Here is a 26,266-nt window from a genome sequence, read left to right as displayed (position 1 = left end):
ATGAGGAAAAACATTAAGATCCACAACATTTATTCCATGGGACAAAACTAGGTCCAGAGTATGACTGTGGCAGTGAGTAGGTCCAGAGACATGTTGGACAAAACCCACTGAGTCGATGATGGCTCCGAAAGCCTTTTGGAGTGGGTCTGTGGACTTTTCCATGTGAATATTAAATTCACCAAAAATTAGAATATTATCTGCGATGACTACAAGGTCCGATAGGAATTCAGGGAACTCAGTGAGGAACGCTGCATAGGGCCCAGGAGGCCTGTAAACAGTAGCTATAAAAAGTGATTGAGTAGGATGCATAGATTTCATGACTAGAAGCTCAAAAGACGAAAACTTAGTAGTTTTTTTGGGGGTAAATTTAATTTTGCTATCATAAATGTTAGCAACACCTCCGACCTTTGCGGGATGCGCGGGGGATATGGTCACTAGTGTAGCCAGGAGGTGAGGCCTCATTTAACACAGTAAATTCATCAGGCTTAAGCCATGTTTCAGTCAGGCCAATCACATCAAGATTATGATCAGTGATTAGTTCATTGACTATAACTGCCTTTGAAATGAGGGATCTAACATTAAGTAGCCCTATTTTGAGATGTGAGGTATCACAATCTCTTTCAATAATGGCAGGGATGGAGGAGGTCTTTATACTAGTGAGATTGCTAAAGCGAACACCGCCATCTTTAATTTTGCCCAACCTAGATCGAGGCACAGACACGGTCTCAATGGGGATAGCTGAGCTGACTACACTGACTGTGATAGTGGCAGACTCCACTAAGCTGGCAGGCTGGCTAACAGCCTGCTGCCTGGCCTGCACCCTATTTCATTGTGGAGCTAGGGGAGTTAGAGCCCTGTCTATGTTCGTAGATAAGATGAGAGCACCCCTCCAGCTAGGATGGAGTCCGTCACTCCTCAACAGGCCAGGCTTGGTCCTGTTTGTGGGTGAGTCCCAGAAAGAGGGCCAATTATCTACAAATTCTATCTTTTGGGACGGGCAGAAAACAGTTTTCAACCAGCGATTGAGTTGTGAGACTCTACTGCTGTAGAGCTCCCCATAACTGGGAGGGGGCCAGAGACAATTAATCGATGCCGACACATCTTTCTAGCTGATTTACACGCTGAAGCTATGTTGCGCTTGGTGACCTCTGACTGTTTCATCCTAACATCGTTGGTGCCGACGTGGATAACAATATCTCTATACTCTCTACACTCGCCAGTTTTAGCTTTAGCCAGCACCGTCTTTAGATTAGCCTTAACGTCGGTAGCCCTGCCCCCTGGTAAACAGTGTATGATCGCTGGATGATTCGTTTTAAGTCTAATACTGCGGGTAATGGAGTCGCCAATGACTAGGGTTTTCAATTTGTCAGAGCTAATGGTGAGAGGCTTCGGCGTCTCAGACCCCACAACGGGAGGAGTAGAGACCAGAGACGTTTCGGCCTCCGACTCCGACTCGCTTAATGGGGAGAACCGGTTGAGCATTCCTACAGCGTTTCCCTCCAGAAGCCATGAGAAAGTTGTCCGGCTGCAGGGACCGTGCGAGGGGGTTTATACTAACGTTACTATCTGTACTTACTGGTGCCACAGACGCTGTTTCATCCTTTCCTACACTGAAATTGCCCTTGCCTTACGATTGCGTCTGAAGCTGGGCTTGCAGCACAGCTATCCTCGCCATAAGGCGATCATTCTCCTGTATATTATAAGTACAACGACTGCAATTAGAAGGCATCATGTTAATGTTACTTAGCTTCGGCTGTTTGAAGTCCTGACGAACCATGTCCAGATAAAAACCTCCGGGGTGAAAAAGTTGAATGAAAAAAGTTGAGTGAGGGAAAAACAAAAAATATACGGTAATGAAAAAGTAAAAACCGTGAAGTAGTCAGGTAGCAAAGTAAGATCGGCAACAAAACGCACAGCAGCACGTAAACAAGTCTGTCCACTTGGGAGAGATGAGGATTCCAGTCCCGCCACCCCGCTGACCAGATGCTCTCGGGGTATGCGAGAACACGTGGTCAGACGAGGAGAGAGCAATAGGAGTAGCAGTGATTTCTGTGGTAATACATGTTTCCGTCAGCGCCAAGAAGTCGAGGGACTGGAGGGTAGCATAGGCTGAGATGAACTCTACCTTGTTGGCCGCAGACCGACAGTTCCAGAGGCTGCCGGAGACCTGGAACTCCACGTGGGTCGTGCGCGATGGGACCACCAGGTTAGAGTGGCAGCGGCCATGCGGTGTGAAGCGTTTGTGTGGCCTGTGCAGAGAGGAGAGAACAGGGATAGACAGACACATAGTTGACAGGCTACAGGAGAGGCTACGCTAATGCAAAGGAGATTGGAAAGAAAATTAACTAAACAACAACTGGGGAAGCGAGAGAGCAGGGCCTCCCTCACTAACCATTCAGTGAAACACTCAAATATAACTATTCCAACTTCCACTTAGAAATTATAATTGATGTAAACTACAGTGGTTAACCTCTCTAGGGTCGGCGGGACGAAATCGTCCCACCTACTCAACAGCCAGTTGAATCCCGTGGCGCGTTATTAAAATACCTTAGAAATGCTATTACTTCAATTTCTCAAACATATGACTATTTTACACCATTTTAAAGACAAGACTCTCGTTAATCTAACCACACTGTCCGATTTCAAAAAGGCTTTACAACGAAAGCAAAACATTAGATTATGTCAGCAGAGTACCCAGCCAGAAATAATCAGACACCCATTTTTCAAGCTAGCATATAATGTCACATAAACCCAAACCACAGCTAAATGCAGCACTAACCTTTGATGATCTTCATCAGATGAAAACCCTAGGACATTATGTTATACAATACATGCATGTTTTGTTCAATCAAGTTCATATTTATATCAAAAACCAGCTTTTTACATTAGCATGTGACGTTCAGAACTAGCATACCCCCCGCAAACTTCCGGTGAATTTACTAAATTACTCACGATAAACGTTCACAAAAAACATAACAATTATTTTAAGAATTATAGATACAGAACTCCTCTATGCACTCGCTATGTCCGATTTTAAAATAGCTTTTCAGTGAAAGCACATTTTGCAATATTCTCAGTAGATAGCCCGGCATCACAGGGCTAGCTATTTAGACACCCACCAAGTTTAGCACTCACCAAAATCAGATTTACTATAAGAAAAATGTTATTACCTTTGCTGTCTTCGTCAGAATGCACTCCCAGGACTTCTACTTCAATAACAAATGTTGGTTTGGTTCAAAATAATCCATAGTTATGTTCAAATATCCTCTGTTTTGTTCGTGCGTTCAATACACTGTCCGAATGGTAAAGAAGGGTGACGCATTTCGTGACAAAAAAATTCTAAATATTCCATTACCGTACTTCGAAGCATGTCAACCGCTGTTTAAAATCAATTTTTATGCCATTTTTCTCGTAAAAAAGCGATAATATTCCGACCGGGAATCTGTGTTTAACAAAGACAAAAGAAAATAAAAACATGGGGTCGACTCGTGCACGTGCCTCAGCCCATTGTCCTCTGATAGAGCACTTGCCAAAAGCGCTAATGTGTTTCAGCCTGGGGCTGGAATTACATCATTCAGCTTTTTCCCGCCTTCTGAGAGCCTATGGGAGCCGTAGGAAGTGTCACGTTACAGCAAAGATCCTCAGTCTTCAATAAACAGAGTCAAGAAGCTCAAGGAATGGTCAGAGAGGGCACGTCCTGTACAGAATCTTCTCAGGTTTTTGCCTGCCATATGAGTTCTGTTATACTCACAGACACCATTCAAACAGTTTTAGAAACTTTAGGGTGTTTTCTATCCAAAGCCAATAATTATATGCATATTCTAGTTTCTGGGCAGTAGTAATAACCAGATTAAATCGGGTACGTTTTTTATCCGGCCGTGTAAATACTGCCCCCTACCCCCAACAGGTTAAATAGTGTTCCATAGCGCTGCATAGTGTACCATAGTGTTAAATAGTGTTCCATAGTGTTAAAAAGTGTTCCATAGTTTACCATAGTGTTAAATAGTGAATAGAAAGAGTATAGAGCTGAATTTGGGAACATAGACTGTTCAGTATACTTTTGTCTCTATTTATATCATCACGTAGACCTGGAGTTTGGTTTGCCCAGTAACCAGATTGGTGTGTGTGAGAGAGAGAGAGAGAGAGAGAGAGAGAGAGAGAGAGAGAGAGAGAGAGAGAGAGAGAGAGAGAGAGAGAGAGAGAGAGAGAGAGAGAGAGAGAGAGAGAGAGACCTTTATATGCCAGACAAGAAAAAAGTGTTTTCACGTTGTCTGCCACCACAATTGCAACTCCATTATCCAATCTGTAATTTGGTTCTTGTGAAATGTTCAATTATGAATCCCAGCTAGTATACTACTGAGATATGTTATCTGGGAAGCGCGCGGGTCCTGGGTCCTTAGCCGATCTAAATCCAAAGTACATTTTCAAAGCACCACTTGATATGACTGTCTCTGTCCATGTTCTTATACCTCACTCATCTTGCGCAACAGCCAGCATCTTATGGTTGCTCCCCATAGTGCAAATCTCTCTGATACCTGATGTTGCACTATTCTTCTGTGGGCACGCAAACACACACACACACACACACACACACACACACACACACACACACACACACACACACACACACACACACACACACACACACACACTGGGCAAAACTGTTTTAATCAACATTGTTTCCATGTACATTTTTTAAAATAAAAAATCTATGGGGTGGTGTTGAATCAGTGTGGAAAACTGATTGGATTTGCAAAAAAGACATCAACGTAAGGGATTATTTTTTATTTTTTAAACTTTTAACCTAAAAAAGTCCAATGATAATGTGCCCTTTTTCCGTTGATTTCTTGTTGAATTCACGTTAGTTGAGGACTCAACCAAATGTAAATCAAAACTAAATGTTAAACTGACGTCTGTGCTCAGTGTGACAGTGTTGACAGTATTGAACGAACACTTCAGGCAAAGGAGACAACTGCTTGCTTACGTATTATGGAGTTAACTGACATGGGGTGACGATTGTGCGACATCTGAATGGCAATTATCTCCCTACTTAGTGCCTTGCGTATACATGGTTTGTATAAATCCCAGCTACATACACGCTGTTCTTTTTGTTGATGTTATTTTTACCTTGTCTTCACATCTGCATGATGAGCAGCATGAACCACTGTCCCAAAAATAATATATCTTGTTTTGCACATTGTGCATGTGTATGGACATCCCGCTGCAGACTTCCAGTGCTATTTTCATATAACTGGGAAGAATAATGATCATAATATTGATAAATGCCATTTGTTTATCCATTTTCATGCAAGCAATTGCTGACCGAAGTGCTATACAAATTAACACTGAAGATAGCATGTGTCCAATTGGGGTTGAAAATGACTTCTTGCGGGTTAAGTTTGTACCCGTTCACTTTGAACGGTCACTAACCCAGTACAGGAGAGACATAGTTGGAAATGTCAGCAGTCCATTTCTCTTTGACAATGTCAATTTGAAGGCAAATGCAAAAGGGCACTTATTTTTTCACAACACAGCTCTTTTCTTATTATGCCGCTGACAGATATAAATGGTCTCATTACCACTCAATCTCAGCAGAAGTAGAATTAACTCAACATTTTTAGAGATTTCATGGTAGTGGAAAGTTTTACTCTGAATTTCATGCAAGCCCCTTTTGTCTAACTACTCTTTAACAGTTTTTCTTGAGCACTCAAGTTACTTGAGTGCACAAATTATGTTTGATTTCATGGTAGTGGAAAGCTATGTTCAGAATTCCATACAAGACCCTTTTGTATAGAAGTTCTTCAACATTTATTCTTGAGAACTCAATTTACTTGAGTGCACAACTTCTGGTCTTTTTGTGTGCGGGCACTCCAAAGTTAGGAATGTACAAATCTGGTGGATTTTTTTTTTTTTTTGCCATCCAGAGTTCGAGGCCTTTCTAGCAATCAACTGAGCACTCTGACTAGGTCATTGTGGGTCAAATTATGTTCCACCTCTGCCACCAACGCACCCACCTAGACCAGCCTTGATGGACACTAAGTCTGACTGCGTAGATTCTGTGAAATATTGACTTTTCTCCAACACCATGAGAGATGTGTATGGACGGACACCAAACATAACATCCTTGTGTGTGAGAGAAGTATGACAGACTATGTCTTTGAACTTGGTTGTTGATCTAATGCAGAAAATAAAGCCTGATGAACCACTATCTCTCTCTGTCCCTTTCAAGTCCATCATTGGTCCATTATTGTAATCTCTTGAGGTATATTTGAAAAAGCTTGAGAGAAATTGCTCGGTTCAGACAACATGGTTGTTGGTCTGCGTGGACAGAAAGTACTCTCCATCTCCTTGATCAAAATAAATGCTCCCTCTCTCTGCACTCCTTGACAAATGTTGCTTGTCGGTTGACAAGGTAATGAATGGTTGTTATGGGTCAGTCGATCCGATAAGGCATTTCACTTTAGATGTTTTGTGAGCATATGTCATGAACCACAACTGATGTATTGTGAGCAAACCTGGGTTCAAATACATGTGTATTTGAGTATCTGGCATTTAAAATATGTCTTCTGTGTATTTGAGTATTTTCAAATACACTGCCCAAAACAAGTACTTTTATTTGAATATTGGAATGGATATTTGTAAAAACAAAATACTCTACCAAATTGTATTCTACCAAATACCAATTTCAAATACCTGGATTAAAAGCATGGGATATGTAACTACTTTTCTTTTAAATAAAATATGTATACAGTGGAAGTCGGAAGTTTACATACACTTAGGTGTATCATTTTTAAACCACTCCACAAATTTCTTGTTAACAAACTATAGTTTTGGCAAGTCGGTTAGGACATCTACTTTTTGCATGACACAAGCAATTTTTCCAACAATTGTTGACAGACAGATAATTTCACTTATAATTCACTGTATCACAATTCCAGTGGATCACACACTAAGTTGTGCCTTTAAACAACTTGGAAAAATCCAGAAAATTATGTCATGGCTTTAGAAGTTTCTGACCTCCACAAGTCTGGTTCATCCTTGGGAGAAATTTCCAAATGCCTGAAGGTACCACATTCATCTGTACAAACAATAGTACGCAAGTATAAACCCCATGGGACCACGCAGCCATCATACCGCTCAGGAAGGAGATGCGTTCTGTCTCCTAGAGATGAACATACTTTGGTGCGAAAAGTGCAAATCAATCCCAGAACAACAGCAAAGGACCTTGTGAAGATGCTGGAGGAAACAGGTACAAAAGTATCTATTTCCATAGGAAAACGAGTCCTATATCGACATAATCTGTAAGGCCGCTCAGCAAGGAAGAAGCCACTGCTCCAAAACCGCCATAAAAAAGCCAAACTACGGTTTGCAACTGCACATGGGGACAAAGATTGTACTTTTTGGAGAAATGTCCTCTTGTCTGATGAAACAAAAATAGAACTGTTTGGCCATAATGACCATCGTTATGTTTGGAGGAAAAAGGGGGATGCTTGCAAGCTAAAGAACACCATCCCAACCATGAAGCACGGGGGTGGCAGCATCATGTTGTGGGGGTGCTTTGCTGCAGGAGGGACTAGTGCACTTCACAAAATAGATGGCTTCATGAGGAAGGGAAATGATGTGGATGTATTGAAGCAACATCTCAAGACATCAGTCAGGAAGTTAAAGCTTGGTCGTAAATGGGTCTTCCATATGGACAATGACCCCAAGCATACTTCCAAAGTTGTGGCAAAATGGCATTAAGGACAACAAAGTCAAGGTATTGGAGTGGCCATCACAAAGCTCTGACCTCAATCCCATAGAAGATTTGTGGGCAGAACTGAAAAAGCGTGTGTGAGCAAGGAGGCCTACAAACCTGACTCAGTTATACCAGCACTGTCAGGAGGAATGGGCCAAAATTCAAACCTGACTCAGTTACACCAGCACTGTCAGGAGGAATGGGCCAAAATTCACCCAACTTATTGTGGGAAGCTTGTGGAAGGCTACCCGAAACGTTTGACCCAAGTTAAACCATTTAAAGGCAATGTTACCAAATACTAATTGAGTGTATGTAAACTTCTGACCCACTGGGAATGTGATGAAAGAAATAAAAGCTGAAATAAATAATTATCTCTACTATTATTCTGACATTTCACATTCTTAAAATAAAGTGTTGATCCTAACTGACCCAAGACAGGGAATTTTTACTAGGATTAAATGTCAGGAATTGTGAAAAACTGAGTTTAAATGTATTTTGCTAAGGTGTATGTAAACTTCCGAGTTCAACTGTAAATACTTGGGGTACAAAGTTATTGACACATTTACATTTACATTTTAGTCATTTAGCAGACGCTCTTATCCAGAGCGACTTACAGTAGTGAATGCATACATTTCATTATAATTAAAAAATAAAATAAATATATTTTTGTTGTACTGGCCCCCCGTGGGAATCGAACCCACAACCCTGGCGTTGCACACACCATGCTGACTTTGCAAACACCATGCTCTACCAACTGAGCCACAGGGAACGCAATAAGGCACTTACTTTGATAGAAACGCACACATTTCCAAAGTTATTATTAGTAACGAAAACAACAATGATAGCGATGCGGGCAACAGATGGAAAATGTGAACACATGTGCAGATCCTGTCCTGACGGGAGATGCACAAATGTCTGCAGACTTGAACTGCACAAACAATTGGGAAGTGCGTTGGGAATTTTGTCCGGGTCAGAAATGCCCCAAAAATGTATTGTCCGCAAAAGTAAAAAGGACTATTTTTATGTGAATGAAAGAGGAGGCGGAACACACCTCAATTCAAACTGTTCTTAGAAAATAAAAACTTGTTCGAAAATCATTTGAAATTGAAGTTGAAACAGCCTATAAGTAAAAACAGGCTAAGTTCCTTGGTTTGAGGGCAGCGCGGATTAAATGTACTGTTGTGTAACAATCACATTCTGGAATGGAGAGAACGTTCTAACATCACGTGCATAAAAAAACTCACGCTGGGGCGACCGTTAGAGATATTTGGAACTCTCGCATGAAAGGGTTAAAGGTCTTACTCACATTGGCTGCGGAGAGAGTGATCACACAGTCGTCTGGAACAGCTGGTGCTCTCATGTATGTTTCAGTGTTATTTGCCTCGAAGCGAGCATAGATGTAGTTTAGCTTGTCTGGTAGGCTCGTATCACTGGCCAGCTCTCAGCTGTGCTTCCCTTTGTAGTCTGTAATGGTTTGCAAGCCATGCCACATCCGACGAGCATCAGAGCCGGTGTAGTACGATTCGATCTTAGTCCTGTATTGACTCTTTACCTGTTTGATGGTTCGTCGGAGGGCATAGCGAGATTTCTTATTAGCTTCCGGATCAGAGTCCCGCTTCTTGAAAGCGGCAGCTCTAGGCTTTAGCTCAGTGCGGAGCCTTTAGCTCATTTTATCACAGGTAAGACATTTAGCTCGTTTAGTAAAGTCCGTTTGTAACTCCACTCACTACTTGTAGCTTTATAGTCCGTTTTGTTTGTATTGTTGGTCTTGGCTAGCTTAATGTTCTGGTTGGTAGCTGACACTAACGTTAGCACCATCATGAAAAGGGGCATGAGGGAAGCCCTACAATATTAGGTTTTTCTAAGCAGTGATAACGCTTGGGAGCAGGCAATGCTGTACTTTTCTCAAATGTAGTTTTGTATTTGACTGAAACAATTAGACAACAAGAAAATTGCATTTGAAAAAGGTCAAGTTTTTGCTGTGATTCAATTGTGTAACCAAGGTAACCACGGGTTGTATTCCCCACGACTAAGACTATGGGGTTCTTTTCTGCATATGCATCAATGATGGACTTGAAAGGGAGAGATACAATGCCTCATCAGGCTTTATTTTCTGCATTAGAGCTACAACTAAGTTCAAAGATATAGCCTACTTGTTAAACAAAATCTCTTTCTCTGAGCAATTGTATTAGTATAAAATAATTGCCCAATTTTTTTTTGGCATACAATATAGCTCAGATTTTAGAATTATTTATTTCATACAGTCATTTTTGCTTATCTTTATCAAGGGCGTCAATCATTTCGGACACCACTGTATGTGAAAGTAATTTAGTTATTTTAAATAGTATTTTAACCCAGCTCTCATTGTAAATTATCCCAGGATGCTTCCTCATCTCCTCGGATGTGATTTTCTTCTAGATACTTGGAATAGAGAGAAATAGTAATGGCGTCTTTTTGTAGACACTAACGTAGAGTTGGACAAAGACTATGAGGAAAATGAATTGCGTTTTTGTAGGGTTTTTGGATAAATGCCGGAAATACGGTCTTTGGTAAACACAGGCTTAAGAGATCTTGGCAGTGTTGAAATGTGTGAGTGTGTGTGTGTGTGTGTGTGTGTGTGTGTGTGGGTAGGTAAACAGACACAGAGGGTACAGATGTGTCATCTTTGTATTTGTATTACTATCTGTGTAGGATTGAAGGAGAGCGTTTCTGTTCATGAAGAGAGTGTTACAGTGTGTTTGTCTAAATTGGCGAAGGCATTTGTCTTTTGTTTCAGTTGTTTTGTTTGGCGTTCAATTGCATTTGCAAGTGAATGTGTGTGGAGTCAGAAGAATGCTGGTGGTGTGTGTGTGTGTGTGTGTGTGTGTGTGTGTGTGTGTGTGTGTGTGTGTGTGTGTGTGTGTGTGTGTGTGTGTGTGTGTGTGTGTGTGTGTGTGTGTGTGTGTGTGTGTGTGTGTGTGTCTGGACACGTGCATGCGTGTCTTCTGGAGTTAAGACTCAGAAAGGAAGGGAAAGAACAATGGCTGATGTGTGTGTAGCAGTGTCCGTACCGTCTGCATCCCTCCCTCTCCGCAACGCCGGAGTGATGCCCTCGTTGCCGCGGCAACTACCAATAGATAAGAGAAGCATCATCCATGAGTACAGTAAATATAGACATTTGTTCCAGCCAGGTCCTTTCCAGCCCCCCAACGATAACCTGACCTAACTTGAAGATAGGCACGTCTAAATGCCATCTCCCGCATTCACCTTGGAGAACATATTAACGTATTAAGGCGTTGCCAAGGGTTTTCAGATAAAGGTGAACCTGGCACCTGGGCATCTCTGTCTGTGTCAGGGCTTTGGATGTCGTGCTATGGAAGAAAGCGTTCACTAACCTGTAGCCGTCAGGTATTTTTCATAATTATCAGTATCTGCTAAATGTTAGAGCATATTTATTATTACGTGTCAGCGGTGGCAGAGACCTTTTACATGTGACACGAAGAGCTTTGCATTACCTGGAGGAGTCATTGTGTTGCGTATATCACTGTATATTATTACTTTAGCTCACTTTTGTGTCACCTAGGTGAGACCTAGAATGACACAGCGCAGTAAGGTACCAGACCTGGGTTCAAATACCATTCAGGGTATTTCAATTACTTTTAAAGACATTTAGATTTTTTTTTCTATTTGAAAAGAAGTAGTTGAATATTGGAATGTATTTGGAAGTACACTGACTTTCAAATACTTCCAATAGAAGTAGTTGATTCAGGCCACATTATTTGAAAATACTTCAATACACAGGAAATAAGTATTGATACACATGTATTTGAACATGTCTGCAATGTACACTTATAATGGATTGGATTTATATAGTGCCTTCCTACCTACTGAGGTAATACTGAAAGCGCTTTACATAGTACAGATGTAGAATATTTTATATTGATATAACTAGGCAAGTCAGTTATGAACGAATTATTTTTTACAAAGACAGCCTACACCGGCCAAACCTGGAAGACGCAGGGCCAATTTGGCACCACCCTATGGGACTCCCAATCACAGCCAGTTGTGATACAGCCTGGATTTGAATCAGGGTGTCTGTAGTGACGCCTCAAGCACTGAGATGCAGTGCCTTAGACCACTGCGCCACTTGGGAGCCTATCTTAATTTGAGACAGTTTGCTACAGCAGGAAAATATTCCTGCAGCAACAGGAACTGTGAATTATTATGTGGATTATAATTAATGGACATTTTTTGTAGGGGTTGATACATTTTTCATTAGGGAAAATCTAGTCTGACATTTTAAAGTGGAAATTACAAACTTTAGGAGCCTTTTTATGCCACAAGTTTGCATTTCCGGCTGTGCAGAAGAATTCTAAACACCAAAAGAGTGATCAAATTAAGATCCTACATCTGCAAGGAGGAAACCCGCCTCATTCAACACCAATGTGTGATGCACGGCAACCATTTTGCACTCACCACACATCAGCTAGCATGGTGTAGTGAGGAGTATCATAACACAACAAAGCACAGCCCAGTTCATCAGGTCATTGCTACAGGGACATCCCTGTAGCACAATTTCTTATGAAATTGAGGTGATCAGGTCATTGCTACAGGGACATCCCTCGTAGACCTTTGAGGTGTAAATGAGAGTTCATAACTACAACCCAGTACATGCTTGTTGAATAAGAAGGCCTTCATCTGTATTCTCTCACCTACAGATCCGTACCCAGTCTGTCCATCTGACGTGGCATACATTGTACCCACTGGCAGGTGCGAGTTTCATAAGAAATTCTGGCATTACCATGTGAATGTAGTGTGACCAACCTCCTGAAACGGTACCGGACACGCCTCGCATGTCATCATCACAGCACACAGGGCAAGCTATCCGGGGCCAGGTTAGGCTCCTCATCATGAGTGGTTAATGTCGCCAGCCTGCCTTAGGAAACACACACCAAGCAATGGGGTTCATATGCAAAAGCAGAAACCTTCAAAATGCAAAACAGAAAGAAGCCTTTGAAAATGACAGTTGAAAATCGATGGTGGAGAAAGGGAGGACACGGGGAGGGGTGGTGGCTTTCAGACTGGCCCAGGGTAGACAGGCATTTAATGGTTATCATTACCATGGCTATAGTCGCACTGATGATGATGTCTCTACATCCGTCCTTATGTACAGCACCTCATGTTCCCTGTTGTTATGGCGTTATAGCCTCTTTCACAGTGATGAAAAAGGGGGGTCAGAGAGGGAAAAACAGGGAAGGAGAGAGAGGGACAGAGAAATATAGAGATAGAAAGTAAAGTGGAAGGGGATGAAGATAGAAAGATGGAAAATGAGAAGAAAGACAGCGAGAGAGAGAGAGAGAGAGAGAGAGAGAGAGAGAGAGAGAGAGAGAGAGAGAAAGGGGGAAATATAAGGCTGTATATACAGTTAAAGTCAGACGTTTACATACACCTTAGCCAAATACATTTAAACTCAGTTTTTCACAATTCCTGACATTTATTCCTAGTAAACATTCCCTGTCTTGGGTCAGTTAGGATCACCACTTTATTTTAAGAATGTGAAATATCAGAATAATAGTAGAGAGAATGATTTATTTCAGCTTTTATTTCTTTCATCACATTCCCAGTGGGTCAGAAGTATACATACACTCAATTAGTATTTGGTAACATTGCCTTTAAATTGTTTAACTTGGGTCAAACGTTTCGGGTAGCCTTCCACAAGCTTCCCACAATAAGTTGGGTGAATTTTGTCCCATTCCTCCTGACAGTGCTGGTGTAACGGAGTTAGGTTTGTAGGCCTCCTTGCTCGCACATGCTTTTTCACTTCTGCCCACAAATTTTCTACAGGATAGAGGTCAGGGCTTTGTGACAGCCACTCCAATACCTTGACTTTGTTGTCCTTAAGCCATTTTGCCACAACTTTGGAAGTATGCTTGGGGTCAATGTCCATTTGCAGGACCCATTTGCGACCAAGCTTTAACCTCCTGATTGATGTTTTTAGATGTTGCTTCAATATATCCACATCATTTTCCTTCCTCGTGAAGCCATCTATTTTGTGAAGTGCACCAGTCCCTCCTGCAGCAAAGCACCCCCACAACATGATGCTGCCACCCCGTGCTTCACGGTTGGGATGGTGTTCTTCGGCTTGCAAGCCTCCCCCTTTTTCTCCAAACATAACGATGGTCATTATGGCCAAACAGTTCTATTTCATGTTTCATCAGTACGATCTTTGTCCCCATGTGCAGTTGCAAACTGTAGTCTGGCTTTTTTATGGCGGTTTTGGAGCAGTTGCTGAGCGGCCTTTCAGGTTAGGTCGATATAGGACTCGTTTAACTGTGGATATAGATACTTTTGTAGCTGTTTTCTCCAGCATCTTCACAAGGTCCTTTGCTGTTGTTCTGGGATTGAGTTGCACTTTTTACACGGAAGTACATTCATCTCTAGGAGACAGAATGCATCTCCTTGCTGAGCGGTATTACGGCTGCGTGGTCCCATGGTGTTTATACTTGCGTACTTTAGTTTGTACAGATGAACGTGGTACCTTCAGGCGTTTGGAAATTGCTCCCAAGGATGAACCAGACTTGTGGAGGTCTACAATGTTTTTTCTGAGATCTTGGCTGATTTCTTTTGATTTCCCATGATGTCAAGCAAAGATGCACTGAGTTTGAAGGTAGGCCTTGAAATACATCCACAGGTACACCTCCAATTGACTCAAATTATGTCAATTAGCCTATCAGAAGCTTCTAAAGTCATGGCATAATTTTCTGGATTTTTCCAAGTTCTTTAAAGGCACAACTTAGTGTATGATCCACTGGAATTGTGATACAGCGAATTATAAGTGAAATAATCTGTCTGTAAACAATTGTTGGAAAAATGACTTGTGTCATGCACAAAGTAGATGTCCTAACCAACTTGCCAAAACTATAGTTTGTTAACAAGAAATTTGTGGAGTGGTTTAAAAACAAGTTTTAATGACTCCAACATAAGTGTATGTAAACTTCTGACTTCAACTGTAGGTATGAAGCAGAGGGCAACAGAAGTGTGGTGTCTCATTGTGGTGTCTCAGTGTGGTGTCTCAGTGTCTCAGTGTGGTGTCTCAGTGTGTTGTCTCAGTGTATCAGTGTGGTATCTCAGTGTCTCAGTGTGGTGTCTCAGTGTCTCATTGTGGTGTCTCAGTGTGGTATCTCAGTGTCTCAGTGTGGTGTCTCAGTGTGGTGTCTCGGTGTCTCAGTGTGGTGTCTCAGTGTAGTGTCTCAGTGTGGTGTTTCAGTGTAGTGTCTCAGTGTGGTGTCTCAGTGTGGTGTCTCAGTGTATCAGTGTAGTGTCTCAGTGTGGTGTCTTAGTGCGGTGTCTCAGTGTGGTGTCTCAGTGTAGTGTCTCAGTGCGGTGTCTCAGTGTGGTGTCTCAGTGTGGTGTCTCAGTGTATCAGTGTAGTGTCTCAGTGTGATGTCTCAGTGCGGTGTCTCAGTGTGGTGTCTCAGTGTAGTGTCTCAGTGTAGTGTCTCAGTGTGGTGTCTCAGTGCGGTGTCTCAGTGTGGTGTCTCAGTGTAGTGTCTCAGTGTGGTGTCTCAGTGTATCAGTGTGGTGTCTCAGTGCGGTGTCTCAGTGTGGTGTCTCAGTGTGGTGTCTCAGTGCGGTGTCTCAGTGTCTCAGTGTGGTGTCTCAGTGTCTCAATGTGGTGTCTCAGTGTGGTGTCTCAGTGTGGTGTCTCAGTGTCTCATTGTGGTGTCTCAGTGTGGTATCTCAGTGTCTCAGTGTGGTGTCTCAGTGTGGTGTCTCGGTGTCTCAGTGTGGTGTCTCAGTGTAGTGTCTCAGTGTGGTGTTTCAGTGTAGTGTCTCAGTGTGGTGTCTCAGTGTGGTGTCTCAGTGTATCAGTGTAGTGTCTCAGTGTGGTGTCTCAGTGCGGTGTCTCAGTGTGGTGTCTCAGTGTAGTGTCTCAGTGTAGTGTCTCAGTGTGGTGTTTCAGTGTAGTGTCTCAGTGTGGTGTCTCAGTGTGATGTCTCAGTGTGGTGTCTCTGTGTCTCAGTGTCTCAGTGTGGTGTCTGTGTCTCAGTGTGGTGTCTCTGTGTCTCAGTTTGGTGTCTCAGTGTATCAGTGTGGTGTCTCAGTGTATCAGTGTGGTGTCTCAGTGTGGTGTCTCAGTGTGGTATCTCAGTGTCTCAGTGTGGTGTCTCAGTGTGGTGTCTCGGTGTCTCAGTGTGGTGTCTCAGTGTAGTGTCTCAGTGTGGTGTTTCAGTGTAGTGTCTCAGTGTGGTGTCTCAGTGTGGTGTCTCAGTGTATCAGTGTAGTGTCTCAGTGTGGTATCTCAGTGTCTCAGTGTGGTGTCTCAGTGTGGTGTCTCGGTGTCTCAGTGTGGTGTCTCAGTGTAGTGTCTCAGTGTGGTGTTTCAGTGTAGTGTCTCAGTGTGGTGTCTCAGTGTGGTGTCTCAGTGTATCAGTGTGGTGTCTCAGTGTGGTGTCTCGGTGTCTCAGTGTGGTGTCTCAGTGTAGTGTCTCAGTGTGGTGTTTCAGTGTAGTGTCTCAGTGTAGTGTCTCAGTGTGGTGTTTCAGTGTAGTGTCTCAGTGTGGTGTCTCAGTGTGATGTCTCAGTGTAGTGTCTCAGTGTCTCAGTGTGGTGTCTCTGTGTCTCAGTGTCTCAGTGTGGTGTCTCTGTGTCTCAGTGTGGTGTCTCTGTGTCTTAGTTTGGTGTCTCAGTGTGGTGTCTCAGTCTGGTGTCTCAGTGTATCAGTGTGGTGTCTCAGTGTATCAGTGTGGTGTCTCTGTGTATCAGTGTGGTGTCTCAGTGTATCAGTGTGGTGTCTCAGTGTATCAGTGTGGTTTCTCAGTGTGGTGTCTCTGTGTCTCAGTTTGGTGTCTCAGTGTGGTGTCTCAGTGTAGTGTCTCAGTGTATTAGTGTGGTGTCTCAGTGTGGTGTCTCAGTGTCTCTGTGTCTCAGTGTGGTGTCTCTGTGTCTCAGTGTCTCAGTGTGGTGTCTCTGTGTCTCAGTGTGGTGTCTCTGTGTCTCAGTGTGGTGTCTCAGTGTGGTGTCTCAGTGTCTCTGTGTCTCAGTGTGGTGTCTCTGTGTCTCAGTGTAGTGTCTCAGTGTGGTGTCTCTGTGTCTCAGTGTAGTGTCTCAGTGTGGTGTCTCTGTGTCTCAGTGTAGTGTCTCAGTGTGGTGTCTCTGTGTCTCAGTGTGGTGTCTCAGTGTCTCTGTGTCTCAGTGTGGTGTCTCAGTGTGGTGTCTTAGTGTGGTGTCTCCTCTAGCAGAGGGAGAGCTGATTCATGGCTAGTCACAGTGATTGATGGAAATCCTTAAGTGTATCATCTCTGAAATACAGCACACTACTCTGGTGGATTCAAGTGGGGGGGGGGGGGGGGAGCAAGACAGAGGGAGATAGAGAAAGTGAAAAGAGCGAGAGAGAAATGTATATTTGCTGCATGTTGATTGCTGTCCAAGTAGAAGAGTACTTGAGTGCAGCTATGGTGCAATCATGCCCATTCTGTGTCTGCACAGCTGTGTGGATGAGACATAGAAATAGAGCTCTCATCTTTGTATTCGTGCCATTACGTTGTCTCCATTTTAATGTAGTCCATTTTCTTCTTCTTTCATATGTGAAAAAAGTATAAAGCTAATATTGGTGATTTACCACCTGCATTGCTGGAGTCCTAAAACAAATCTTGTGTCTTTCATCTATTGCAGCCTCTAGAGGGCAGTGGTATAGCTTAACTCAATTTACAAATCATAGGCAGCCCAATCTGAAGAAGACAATGCTCTGATCATTGACTGATCGCTCCCAACCCATAGGAATCCAGTCTACCCAGTTGACTACCGTAATGGTGGAAGCCCTCAATGGCAATGTCCATGTTAAAAGGGGTTACATCCATCTAGAGTCCTCTATCTATGTCTGTGGGCTGAGCAGACATTTTCAGATAGTGTAAGACACACACACACACACAGAGGGCTGGTTAATAGGCTGTGTAGAGCAGAAGTTCAGTTCCTCCTACAGGCTGTGTGTGAGACGACCTGCAGAGTTAAGGCGTCCCCATACTAGGTTTGGTTTGCCCCTGGCAGAACTCAGCTAGACGAAGCGAGCGTCTGTGCCTCCCTTAAAATACCTTTGGTTAAAAAACGCGGCATTACTGTTTGACCCTCTTGAGACGCCGTAGCAACAAATATACACATCCTCAAAATAGTCTGAGTTAATCTCAAATAAATCAAGCAAACTGTAATACATGTCGACGTTTTTGCAGAGGAAGTCTTAGCCTCGCAATTTTACATCTAGCTAAGATGTTTGGTGCAGTATTTCTCAAGTGAACAAAATTTTCATAAAAACGAGTCATATCTCGTTGAATAACAACTAACACTTAATTGAATAATCCCTACTGTTGATTAATCACTGACGAAGGGGCGTACATTTCGGCTACCTAACTTTGACTAGCCTCAAGAAAATAATTGGTGTGCTCAAACAGCTGAAAAATCCCTGCCCGAACGCTGACGAACAAAAACATCACAACATTTCGTCATAATAAAGTGAGCTCCAAAAGTATTTGGTCCCATAATCCTAGTACATAATGATTATATCAAGCTTGTGATGCTACAAACTTGTTGGATGTATTTGCTGTTTGTTTTGGTTGTTTCAGATTATTTTGTGGCCAATAGAAATGAATGGTAAATAATGTATCGTGTCATTTTGGAGTCTGTGGATGCTACCATGATTACAGATAATCCTGAATGAATTGTGAATAATGATGACTGAGAAGGTTAAAGAGGCATACTGTAAATATCATACCTCCCCAAAATACTAACCTCCCTTCTTATTTTAATGGTTTAGACCCTAGAGGTTAGCATGTCTTGGGGTCGGATATTTGTGTGTCTGCAGGGTTGTGGAGTAACGGATTACAAAAAACGGTAACTGTAATCCGCAAAAATATTGTAATCAGATTACAGATACTTTTGGAAAACTAGATGATTACTTCGAGGACTACTTTTAAATTCAGAAAGGATGTTTGCGTAAAAAAATCTTTGACACTTCTCTGTTTTCACAAATGTCATTCAAATCAGCATTGAAAAAAGGCGCGAGTTTAAATTTGTTGCACCTGAGTGAGTCTGACCATAAATCAGAGACCACTATGATGACACACCAAATGTGTTTGATGGATCGCGGGAAAAGAGCAGGAATAGGCTTTTGTTGGCTATAGTCCAAGCTATGTCTTCCAATGGTGCGACTGCTGATAAAATTCATGCTGATAAAAAAGAATACATCCAGAGGCCTAATGGACACATGCTCAAACTAACACACTTTTGATAGACTTAAAGGGGCAGTCTGTAGTTGCTATAACCATTTTTGGACTTATAAATGATATATATTATTATAAAGATATAATTTATTATTGTATGTAGTAGAAAGCGATGGTTAAGAAGAAGCTTACATAACGAACCCATAAAGTGAAATTTGACATCCATATATGGCCAGCTATGTAAACTTAACATTGATTTATCCTGCAATAGATGTTGTTCAATTGGTAACATACATTTTTGTCTTTTTCTAATGCCTCTTAAAGGGAATGTAATCCAAAATTAACTGAATGTAATCAGATTACGTTAGAGTTTGGGTAATATAAAAGTTACGTTACTGATTACAATTTTGGACAGGTAACTAGTAACTGGAACGGATTACACTTAGAAAGTAACCTACCTAATCCGGTGTGTAACTTTCTCACTTTCATTATTCACGATTCATTCGGGATGATCCGTAGTCATTGTAGCATCCACATTCATAAAGAGGTGTTTAGAAACATATTATATACTTATTTACAATAAAAGTGACTCCAAAATGACAATACATTATTTACCATTCATTTCTATTTGGTACAAAATAATCTGAAACACAATCAAAACAAACAGCAAATGCATCCAACAAGTTTGTAGTCACAAGTTTGATGTAGTCATTGCGTGCTGGGAATATGGAACCAAATACTACATATTGATTACTTTAATACACATAAGTGAATTTGTCCTAATATTTTTGGTCCCCTGAAATGGGGGGACTACGTACAAAACGGGCTGTCGATTCTAAACGGTTCACCCGATATGGATGAAAATACTCTCAAATTAAAGCTGACAGTCTGCACTTTAACTTCAGTGTCATTGTATCATTTCAAATTAAAAGTGCTGAAGCACAGACCCAAAACAACACAAAATGTGTCACGGTCCCAATACTTTTGGAGCTCACTGTATATTGGCGAACTGTTTCCACTGGGAAGCAAACGGTAAGCTTTACACGGAGCCTGCCATCTCTCTCCTTCTCACACCCTACGAGAAGACTTTGCAGATAGCTACTTTATTAAAAGAACAATGTACTTACTATTACTGAGATATTTGTTTGTCCCACCTAGTTATCTTAAGAGAAATGCACTAACTGTAAGTCACTCTGGATAAGAGCGTCCGCTAAATGACTCAAATGTAGATGTAAAATGTGTCAGGATGTCTTCGTCAATGGAGGAAGTGATGCGGAAAAGTACATCCACAACACAAGCACCGCATAAGAATGTTTATTAGAATGCAGCCGGCCAATGATTAGCATTTCACATCTAGCGTTTTTATACTCATTGTTTACCGAAACAGTCTGACAAGTTGGTGATTCTTTATATGTGTTCAACATTCACATACAGTATTGGGAATACTTTTAGCCAGAGCCATATATATATATATATATATATATATAAATGAGAGAGAGAGAGAGAAAGAGAGAAGGGACAACTTTTAGAATGTTTAATATTGTTCTTTGCATAGCATTATTGAAATATTCCCCATGTTATGATAATGGTGCACTAACATGACTGTGGTAATGTCTTGTAAATGCATCATAATGCAGACACCTCCATTTCCCTGCTCTCTAAACACCTGACTGCTTTTAGCTACACAACTAGAGTGAACAGAGAAAAGAGGGGTTATTATTTACTGGTACATCCTTGCCCTTGAACTGAACGTTTTCCTGAACCTCTGTGGATAACTAGCCTGTTAACCGAGGGGTGAATCTGAAAGGGGTAGACTACAGATATCACTTCACAATAACTTATGACATGTCGTCATCATCATGCAGGTGGACATACCAACAACGTGTAAAGAATATAATATCAGTAATACAGGTTACAGCATAGTTATTACAAATGATAAAATGCCAACTCATCTGCTCTGGACAGAAGTCATTGGTAGGTAAATGAGGTTAAAACGTAGTCAGCCCTCGACAGAGCCACCGTGAAGCTTCATTTGTGCAGTAACATAGAAAGTCCACATGGTGGCAGCAGTCACACTGTTCTGTTAGTGTGCGTCCTCTTCCCAAAAGGCTATACTACTAAAATGCATCCTTCCTTCCTTGAAGTAATCACAGATCTGACATGTCAGAGTTCCGGGGTTGCCGTGGTGCCGTGAGGTCGCCTAGGCAGAGAGCTCTGTAAATATTGATGTGGACTGCGGTGTGAGGGAATGGCAGAAACTCACCTCTGTTCCAGACTACTGTTGAGGTGCGTCGGTCTTTTCTGTTGCTTTTATAGCCGCCGAAGCATCGCCCAGGTGGGTGTTACACTTTGACAGTGGACGATCCAGCCTAGCTACTTACAGAGGAGACAACATGCCCCTTGCTCTCTCTCCCCTCACAGAGGACCTGATCCCTAGCACCATGCTCACCATGCCTCAGGACTACCTGGCCTGACTCCTGGCTGTTCCTGTCCCTGGTCCACCTAGTCCTGCTGCTGATCCAGTTTCAACTGTTGACCAATTCACCGGACGTGCTACCTTGTCCCGGACCTGCTGTTTAGACTCCCTCTCTCGCATCTGCTGTCTCGACCTCTGAATGCTCGGCTTTGAAAAGCCAACTGGCAATTACTCCTGAGGTGCTGACCTGTTGCACCCTCTATAACCACTGTGATTATTATTTGACCCTGCTGGTCATCTATGAACGTTTGAACATCTTGAAGAACGATCTGGTCTTAATGGCCATGTACTCTTATAATCTCCATCCGGCACAGCCAGAAGAGCCTGGTTCCTCTGGTTCCTCGCCTTTCTAGGGAGTTTTTCCTAGCCACCGTGCTTCTAAATCTGCATTGCTTGCTGTTTGGGGTTTTAGGCTGGGTTTCTGTATAGCACTTCGTGACACCTGCTGATGTAAAAAGGGGCTTTGTAAATACATTTGAGTGATCGATGAAGAGCTCTGGCCCTGTCTACCAGTATCTGACTGATGATTCTCCCTGAATCTCTGATGAAGAGCTCCAGGCCTGTCTACCAGTATCTGACTGATGATTCTCCCTCTCTGATGAAGAGCTCCAGGCCTGTCTACCAGTATCTGACTGATGATTCTCCCTCTCTGATGAAGAGCTCCAGGCCTGTCTACCAGTATCTGACTGATGATTCTCCCTCTCTGATGAAGAGCTCCAGGCCTGTCTACCAGTATCTGACTGATGATTCTCCCTGGCTCTCTGATGAAGAGCTCCAGGCCTGTCTACCAGTATCTGACTGATGATTCTCCCTCTCTGATGAAGAGCTCTGGGCCTGTCTACCAGTATCTGACTGATGATTCTCCCTCTCTGATGAAGAGCTCCAGGCCTGTCTACCAGTATCTGACTGATGATTCTCCCTCTCTGATGAAGAGCTCCAGGCCTGTCTACCAGTATCTGACTGATGATTCTCCCTCTCTGATGAAGAGCTCCAGGCCTGTCTACCAGTATCTGACTGATGATTCTCCCTCTCTGATGAAGAGCTCTGGGCCTGTCTACCAGTATCTGACTGATGATTCTCCCTGGCTCTCTGATGAAGAGCTCCAGGCCTGTCTACCAGTATCTGACTGATGTTTCTCTCTGCCTGTCTGTATCATCAACACTCCTGCCACTTAAGCTACTGCTACCGGTTGCCTTTCTGAACTGCCTAGACATCTGAAGCTGTGGAAGACCATCACACAGGAACTGCCAGATCCCTACATTTGTTTTTGTTTTCAAAGCAACTTGGGATTCTTGTTTGTCATGAAAAGCGCTATATATATTAAAAGTATTATTATTATTAGATGAGTGATTACTTCAAGGAAGGGAGCCGAAGAGGGAATTATGTGTTTTGTAGTATTTGAACGAGGCCATGGCTTTCATCAGGATGCCCTTTGACCTCTTCTTCATCATGGCACAGTCTCCCTCCCTTTTAAGTCCATACGAGGCTTGTCTTTAGACTCAGACAATGTTCCTGCCTCAGTTAACAGCATATCAATAGGCTCCTGTGATGGCTAGGCTAGACTTAGCAGTTAGCCAGCCTAGCTTCAAGGTAACGGTGTAGATTGTCACTGTGTGGGGGTGCAGCGGTGGCTCTTGTAGGTGCCCAGGTGGCGGAAGCTCCTCCCACACTGCTGGCAGCAGTAGGGCGTGGCACCACTGTGAATCCTCTGGTGGGTGTACAGGTTACCCAGCTCCTTGAAGCGCCGCCCACACTGCTGGCACGCGTAGGGACTCTCCCCCGTATGTACCCGCTGGTGTCTCTTTAAGCCGGAGAGCACCGGGAAGCCCTTCCCACACTGGGGGCAGGGGAAGGGGCTCTGGCCTCCGTTGTGCCCCAGCCGGTGACTCTTCAATCGGGCAGCGTGCCGGAACTTCTCCCCACACTCTGGGCATATGAAGGGCTTCTCCCCCGTGTGAATGCGCTGGTGCTGCCGCAGGTTGCCCAAGTAGTTGAAATGGCGGCCGCAATCTCCACACTCGTAACCCCCTTCCACTTTCTTCTCCCTCGTCCCTACTCCTCCTCCTCCTCCTCTTGCTAGGCCCATCCCCCTAGCTCCAGCCGGAATGCTCCCTCCTTCAACGCCCGCCAACCCCCGCTTGGAGTCACTGCTACCCTCTCCCAGAGTGAGGGGAGCAACGGAGGTGGACTGCAGGGCGCTGTGGGTGCCGGTGGTGTCACCGTGTATCAGTTTGAGGTGCTCCTCTAGGAACAAGGAGTCGGGGCAGAAGGTTCCACACAGTGGGCAGAGGTATGTGTGGGAGGTAAACTGCTGCCCTGTGAACAGAGTAGACAAATGTAACGATTATGGTTATTGCACTCTGTCCTCTAGGTCACCAGCGTGCAATAGGAACATGCAGCCAAAGACAATAAGGATCGGTTAGACGGCTGCAGAAAATCACTAAAACAATCATCAAAACGCACGGCACAAAGAAAGACGATGATGAGAGATCAAAAATGAACGATGTATAGGATGCAAATGTTTACGTGTGTCAACTAGGACATCTATCTCCTCTCTCACCCGGTTCAAGTCGATCCACATGGGCCTCCAAAGAGCTGTCCCCCTCCCCTGCTGGAGAGCCCTGGGGGTGCAGGGGAAAGTCAGGGCTGTTTGTGTCATGGGAGAGAGGGGCTGGGGGATGCTCCAATCCAGCATTCCTTTCTTCTTTTGACTCGTCACCCTCTTCATCATCTTCCTCATCTGGTGTTTTGGCACTCTCCGATTTAGGGTCCCTCATACCTCAGAAAACAAACATATGGTTTGTGTTCACACCCATTTATAGAAAGGTACAGAGGTTCTATACATAGAAACATAGACACATGCAATGTGGCAGGACTGGATAACATCAGCATATAAATTCCAAAGTTCACCCCTACTCCATTGCCAATGTTAATATTAGCAATGATTGATTGGTACAGTGGGTGATTGATGAGGTTAGTGATGAATTGGTGCAGTGAATTATTGATGAGGTTACCTTTCAAATCCGACGTGTACTCCACCCCAGTCATCCACTCATAGTCATGGATCCGCTTGCTTCCTGATGGTAGCGACATGTCAAATATGTCATCCGTGGCCGAGTCCGATTCCCCGTCCCCGTGCCCCGCGTCAGGGATGCCGCTGTCCGGCCACAGGTGGTTGAGGGAGTGCGGCTGGGGATCGTGGCGGCTGTCCCTGTCGCTACCAGACGAAGGATTGCTCGGGTCGCTGTCCGTTTCAGCACCCCGTGAATTCTTATCTTTCATCAGATAGTCGCAAATGGCATTAATGTTTTCTTTCTTCACGCCAGGCATGGCTGGTTTGGCTTTCTTGTGGTCGTTGTTGTTGTGTTTGCTGCCTGAATGGAAGTCTGCTTTCCTGAATACAGATGAAACCTCGGTGGTCATTCCTCCAGGATACGGGTCCCTTCCGTCTATTTGCACCTCTAGTCTCGTTTTTAAGACTTCGATTTCGTCCGTTTTCTCCCGAAGCTCCATTTTCAGAACCCGTATCCTGACGCTGACCATTTTCCTGATTTCGGACAACGCCGTCTCCAGCACCACTGTTATGTTTCTCCCAAGGTGTTCGGTGATGTCGCTCACCGAGCAGAGTAGCTCCTCGTCGGGCTCGAATTCCAATAAATCTTCATCGGGTCGCGCTGCGGACACCGGCGTGTCCATGAATGCGTTTTGAGGGTCGGGAGAAAGGCTTGTTTCGGTAAAACTGTGGTTTCTTTTACGGCTCATATCTTTGGAAGCTCTAGCTAACAGGCTAGCTACTGTGTTCTGAAGATGCTGAAAGACATCCAGCAATGCGCCACAGAGAAGAGTTTCAAGCGCAGATTTCCGTGCAAACGGGTGGTGGATTTGAGAAGCAGCGCCACCCTCCACGCACTCCAAGAACTACCATGCTTTACCGCCTTGATCACACCGACAGTCCTTTTGCGCAAAATGGTACGCAGCATCATCTGGATTTGTGTGCAACCATTTCTGTCAAGCAATGTAGACATACAGTTTGATGCATACGTTCGATAAATCCAACGTAAGCACCACCCTGCAGCTGCCTCTGCAACGCAATGCTGCAAGGCGAAGGCAACTTCTGGTGTACCACACTGCAATAATACTGTTGGTGTGATCGAGGCGTTAGTCTTTTGTTGTTGTACTTTCTTCGAGCCTGCAGCAGGGGTCAGAATTGACCAAATAGCCACACAACGTTGACCTATTGAAACCATTAGTCTTTCACAGCCGCTCTAAATTCTACGACTTAATACTAGACTAGTCCTTCCTGTCAGAAACGTTATTTAGGTTAATCTACCACATCATTCTATTATGTAACTGTCCATGCCATAAAAGGGAGTTATGGAGGCATACAGGTCATTCTATATCAGGAGGTCTTTACCAGAGTACCCCACCCCCCTGCCCCAATACCACTCTGAACTAGCCACCAACCAACGGTGAGGCGAGGTCTAATACATACACATACATAGCCTGGTGGTTGGCTAAAGGCCTACACAGTTTAAACGAGATAGGTTTATGGTACTGGTGCAGTTGGAAGGCGTCACTTTATCAAACTCTCAGGTGTGTTCTACAGTGCAATGAGCGAGTGCACACTGAAAAGCAATATGAAATGCAATATGCTCATTAAGATACAGTTATTGACAGATCAGGTTTATATTTGCATATGCCTGCTGAGTTTGAGGTTGAGTTGCACTTTTATTTAAAGCTGCCCATCTGTTTACGCCTATTAATGAAGTCATGAATTTCACAGGTTGGTCGACGTGCAAGGTAATGAGCCAGCCACTCCTCCTCCATTCTGCTGACATCGACAGTTGGTGCGTGCTTCTC

At 43.5% G+C, this 26,266-nt stretch overlaps 1 protein-coding gene across 1 annotated transcript; it reads right to left on the bottom strand.

The window, feature by feature from the left end:
• Positions 1-20,449: 20,449 nt before the first annotated feature.
• On the bottom strand, positions 20,450-25,308 carry LOC106608579 (zinc finger protein 16-like). The gene is made up of 3 exons (XM_014206589.3): positions 24,421-25,308; positions 23,967-24,185; positions 20,450-23,722 (listed from the first exon to the last, which is right to left on the bottom strand). The coding sequence occupies exons 1-3, from the start codon at positions 25,166-25,168 to the stop codon at positions 23,013-23,015; spliced, it is 1,677 nt and encodes a 558-aa protein (XP_014062064.2). The 5' UTR covers positions 25,169-25,308; the 3' UTR covers positions 20,450-23,012.
• Positions 25,309-26,266: the final 958 nt, after the last annotated feature.

This window comes from Salmo salar, chromosome 07 (genome assembly GCF_965601325.2).
Source record: "Salmo salar chromosome 07, fSalSal1, whole genome shotgun sequence".
Taxonomy (NCBI): Eukaryota; Metazoa; Chordata; class Actinopteri; order Salmoniformes; family Salmonidae; genus Salmo; species Salmo salar.
This window is presented reverse-complemented; position numbering and strand designations above follow the sequence as displayed.

Coding starts and splice junctions, on each gene's coding strand:
- LOC106608579 (XM_014206589.3), bottom strand. CDS start 25,168: ATGAGCCGTAAAAGAAACCACAGTTTTACCGAAACAAGCCTTTCTCCC. Junction 24,186..24,420: donor GTACACGTCGGATTTGAAAG/GTAACCTCATCA, acceptor TTGTTTTCTGAG/GTATGAGGGACCCTAAATCG. Junction 23,723..23,966: donor TGTGGATCGACTTGAACCGG/GTGAGAGAGGAG, acceptor CTCTGTTCACAG/GGCAGCAGTTTACCTCCCAC.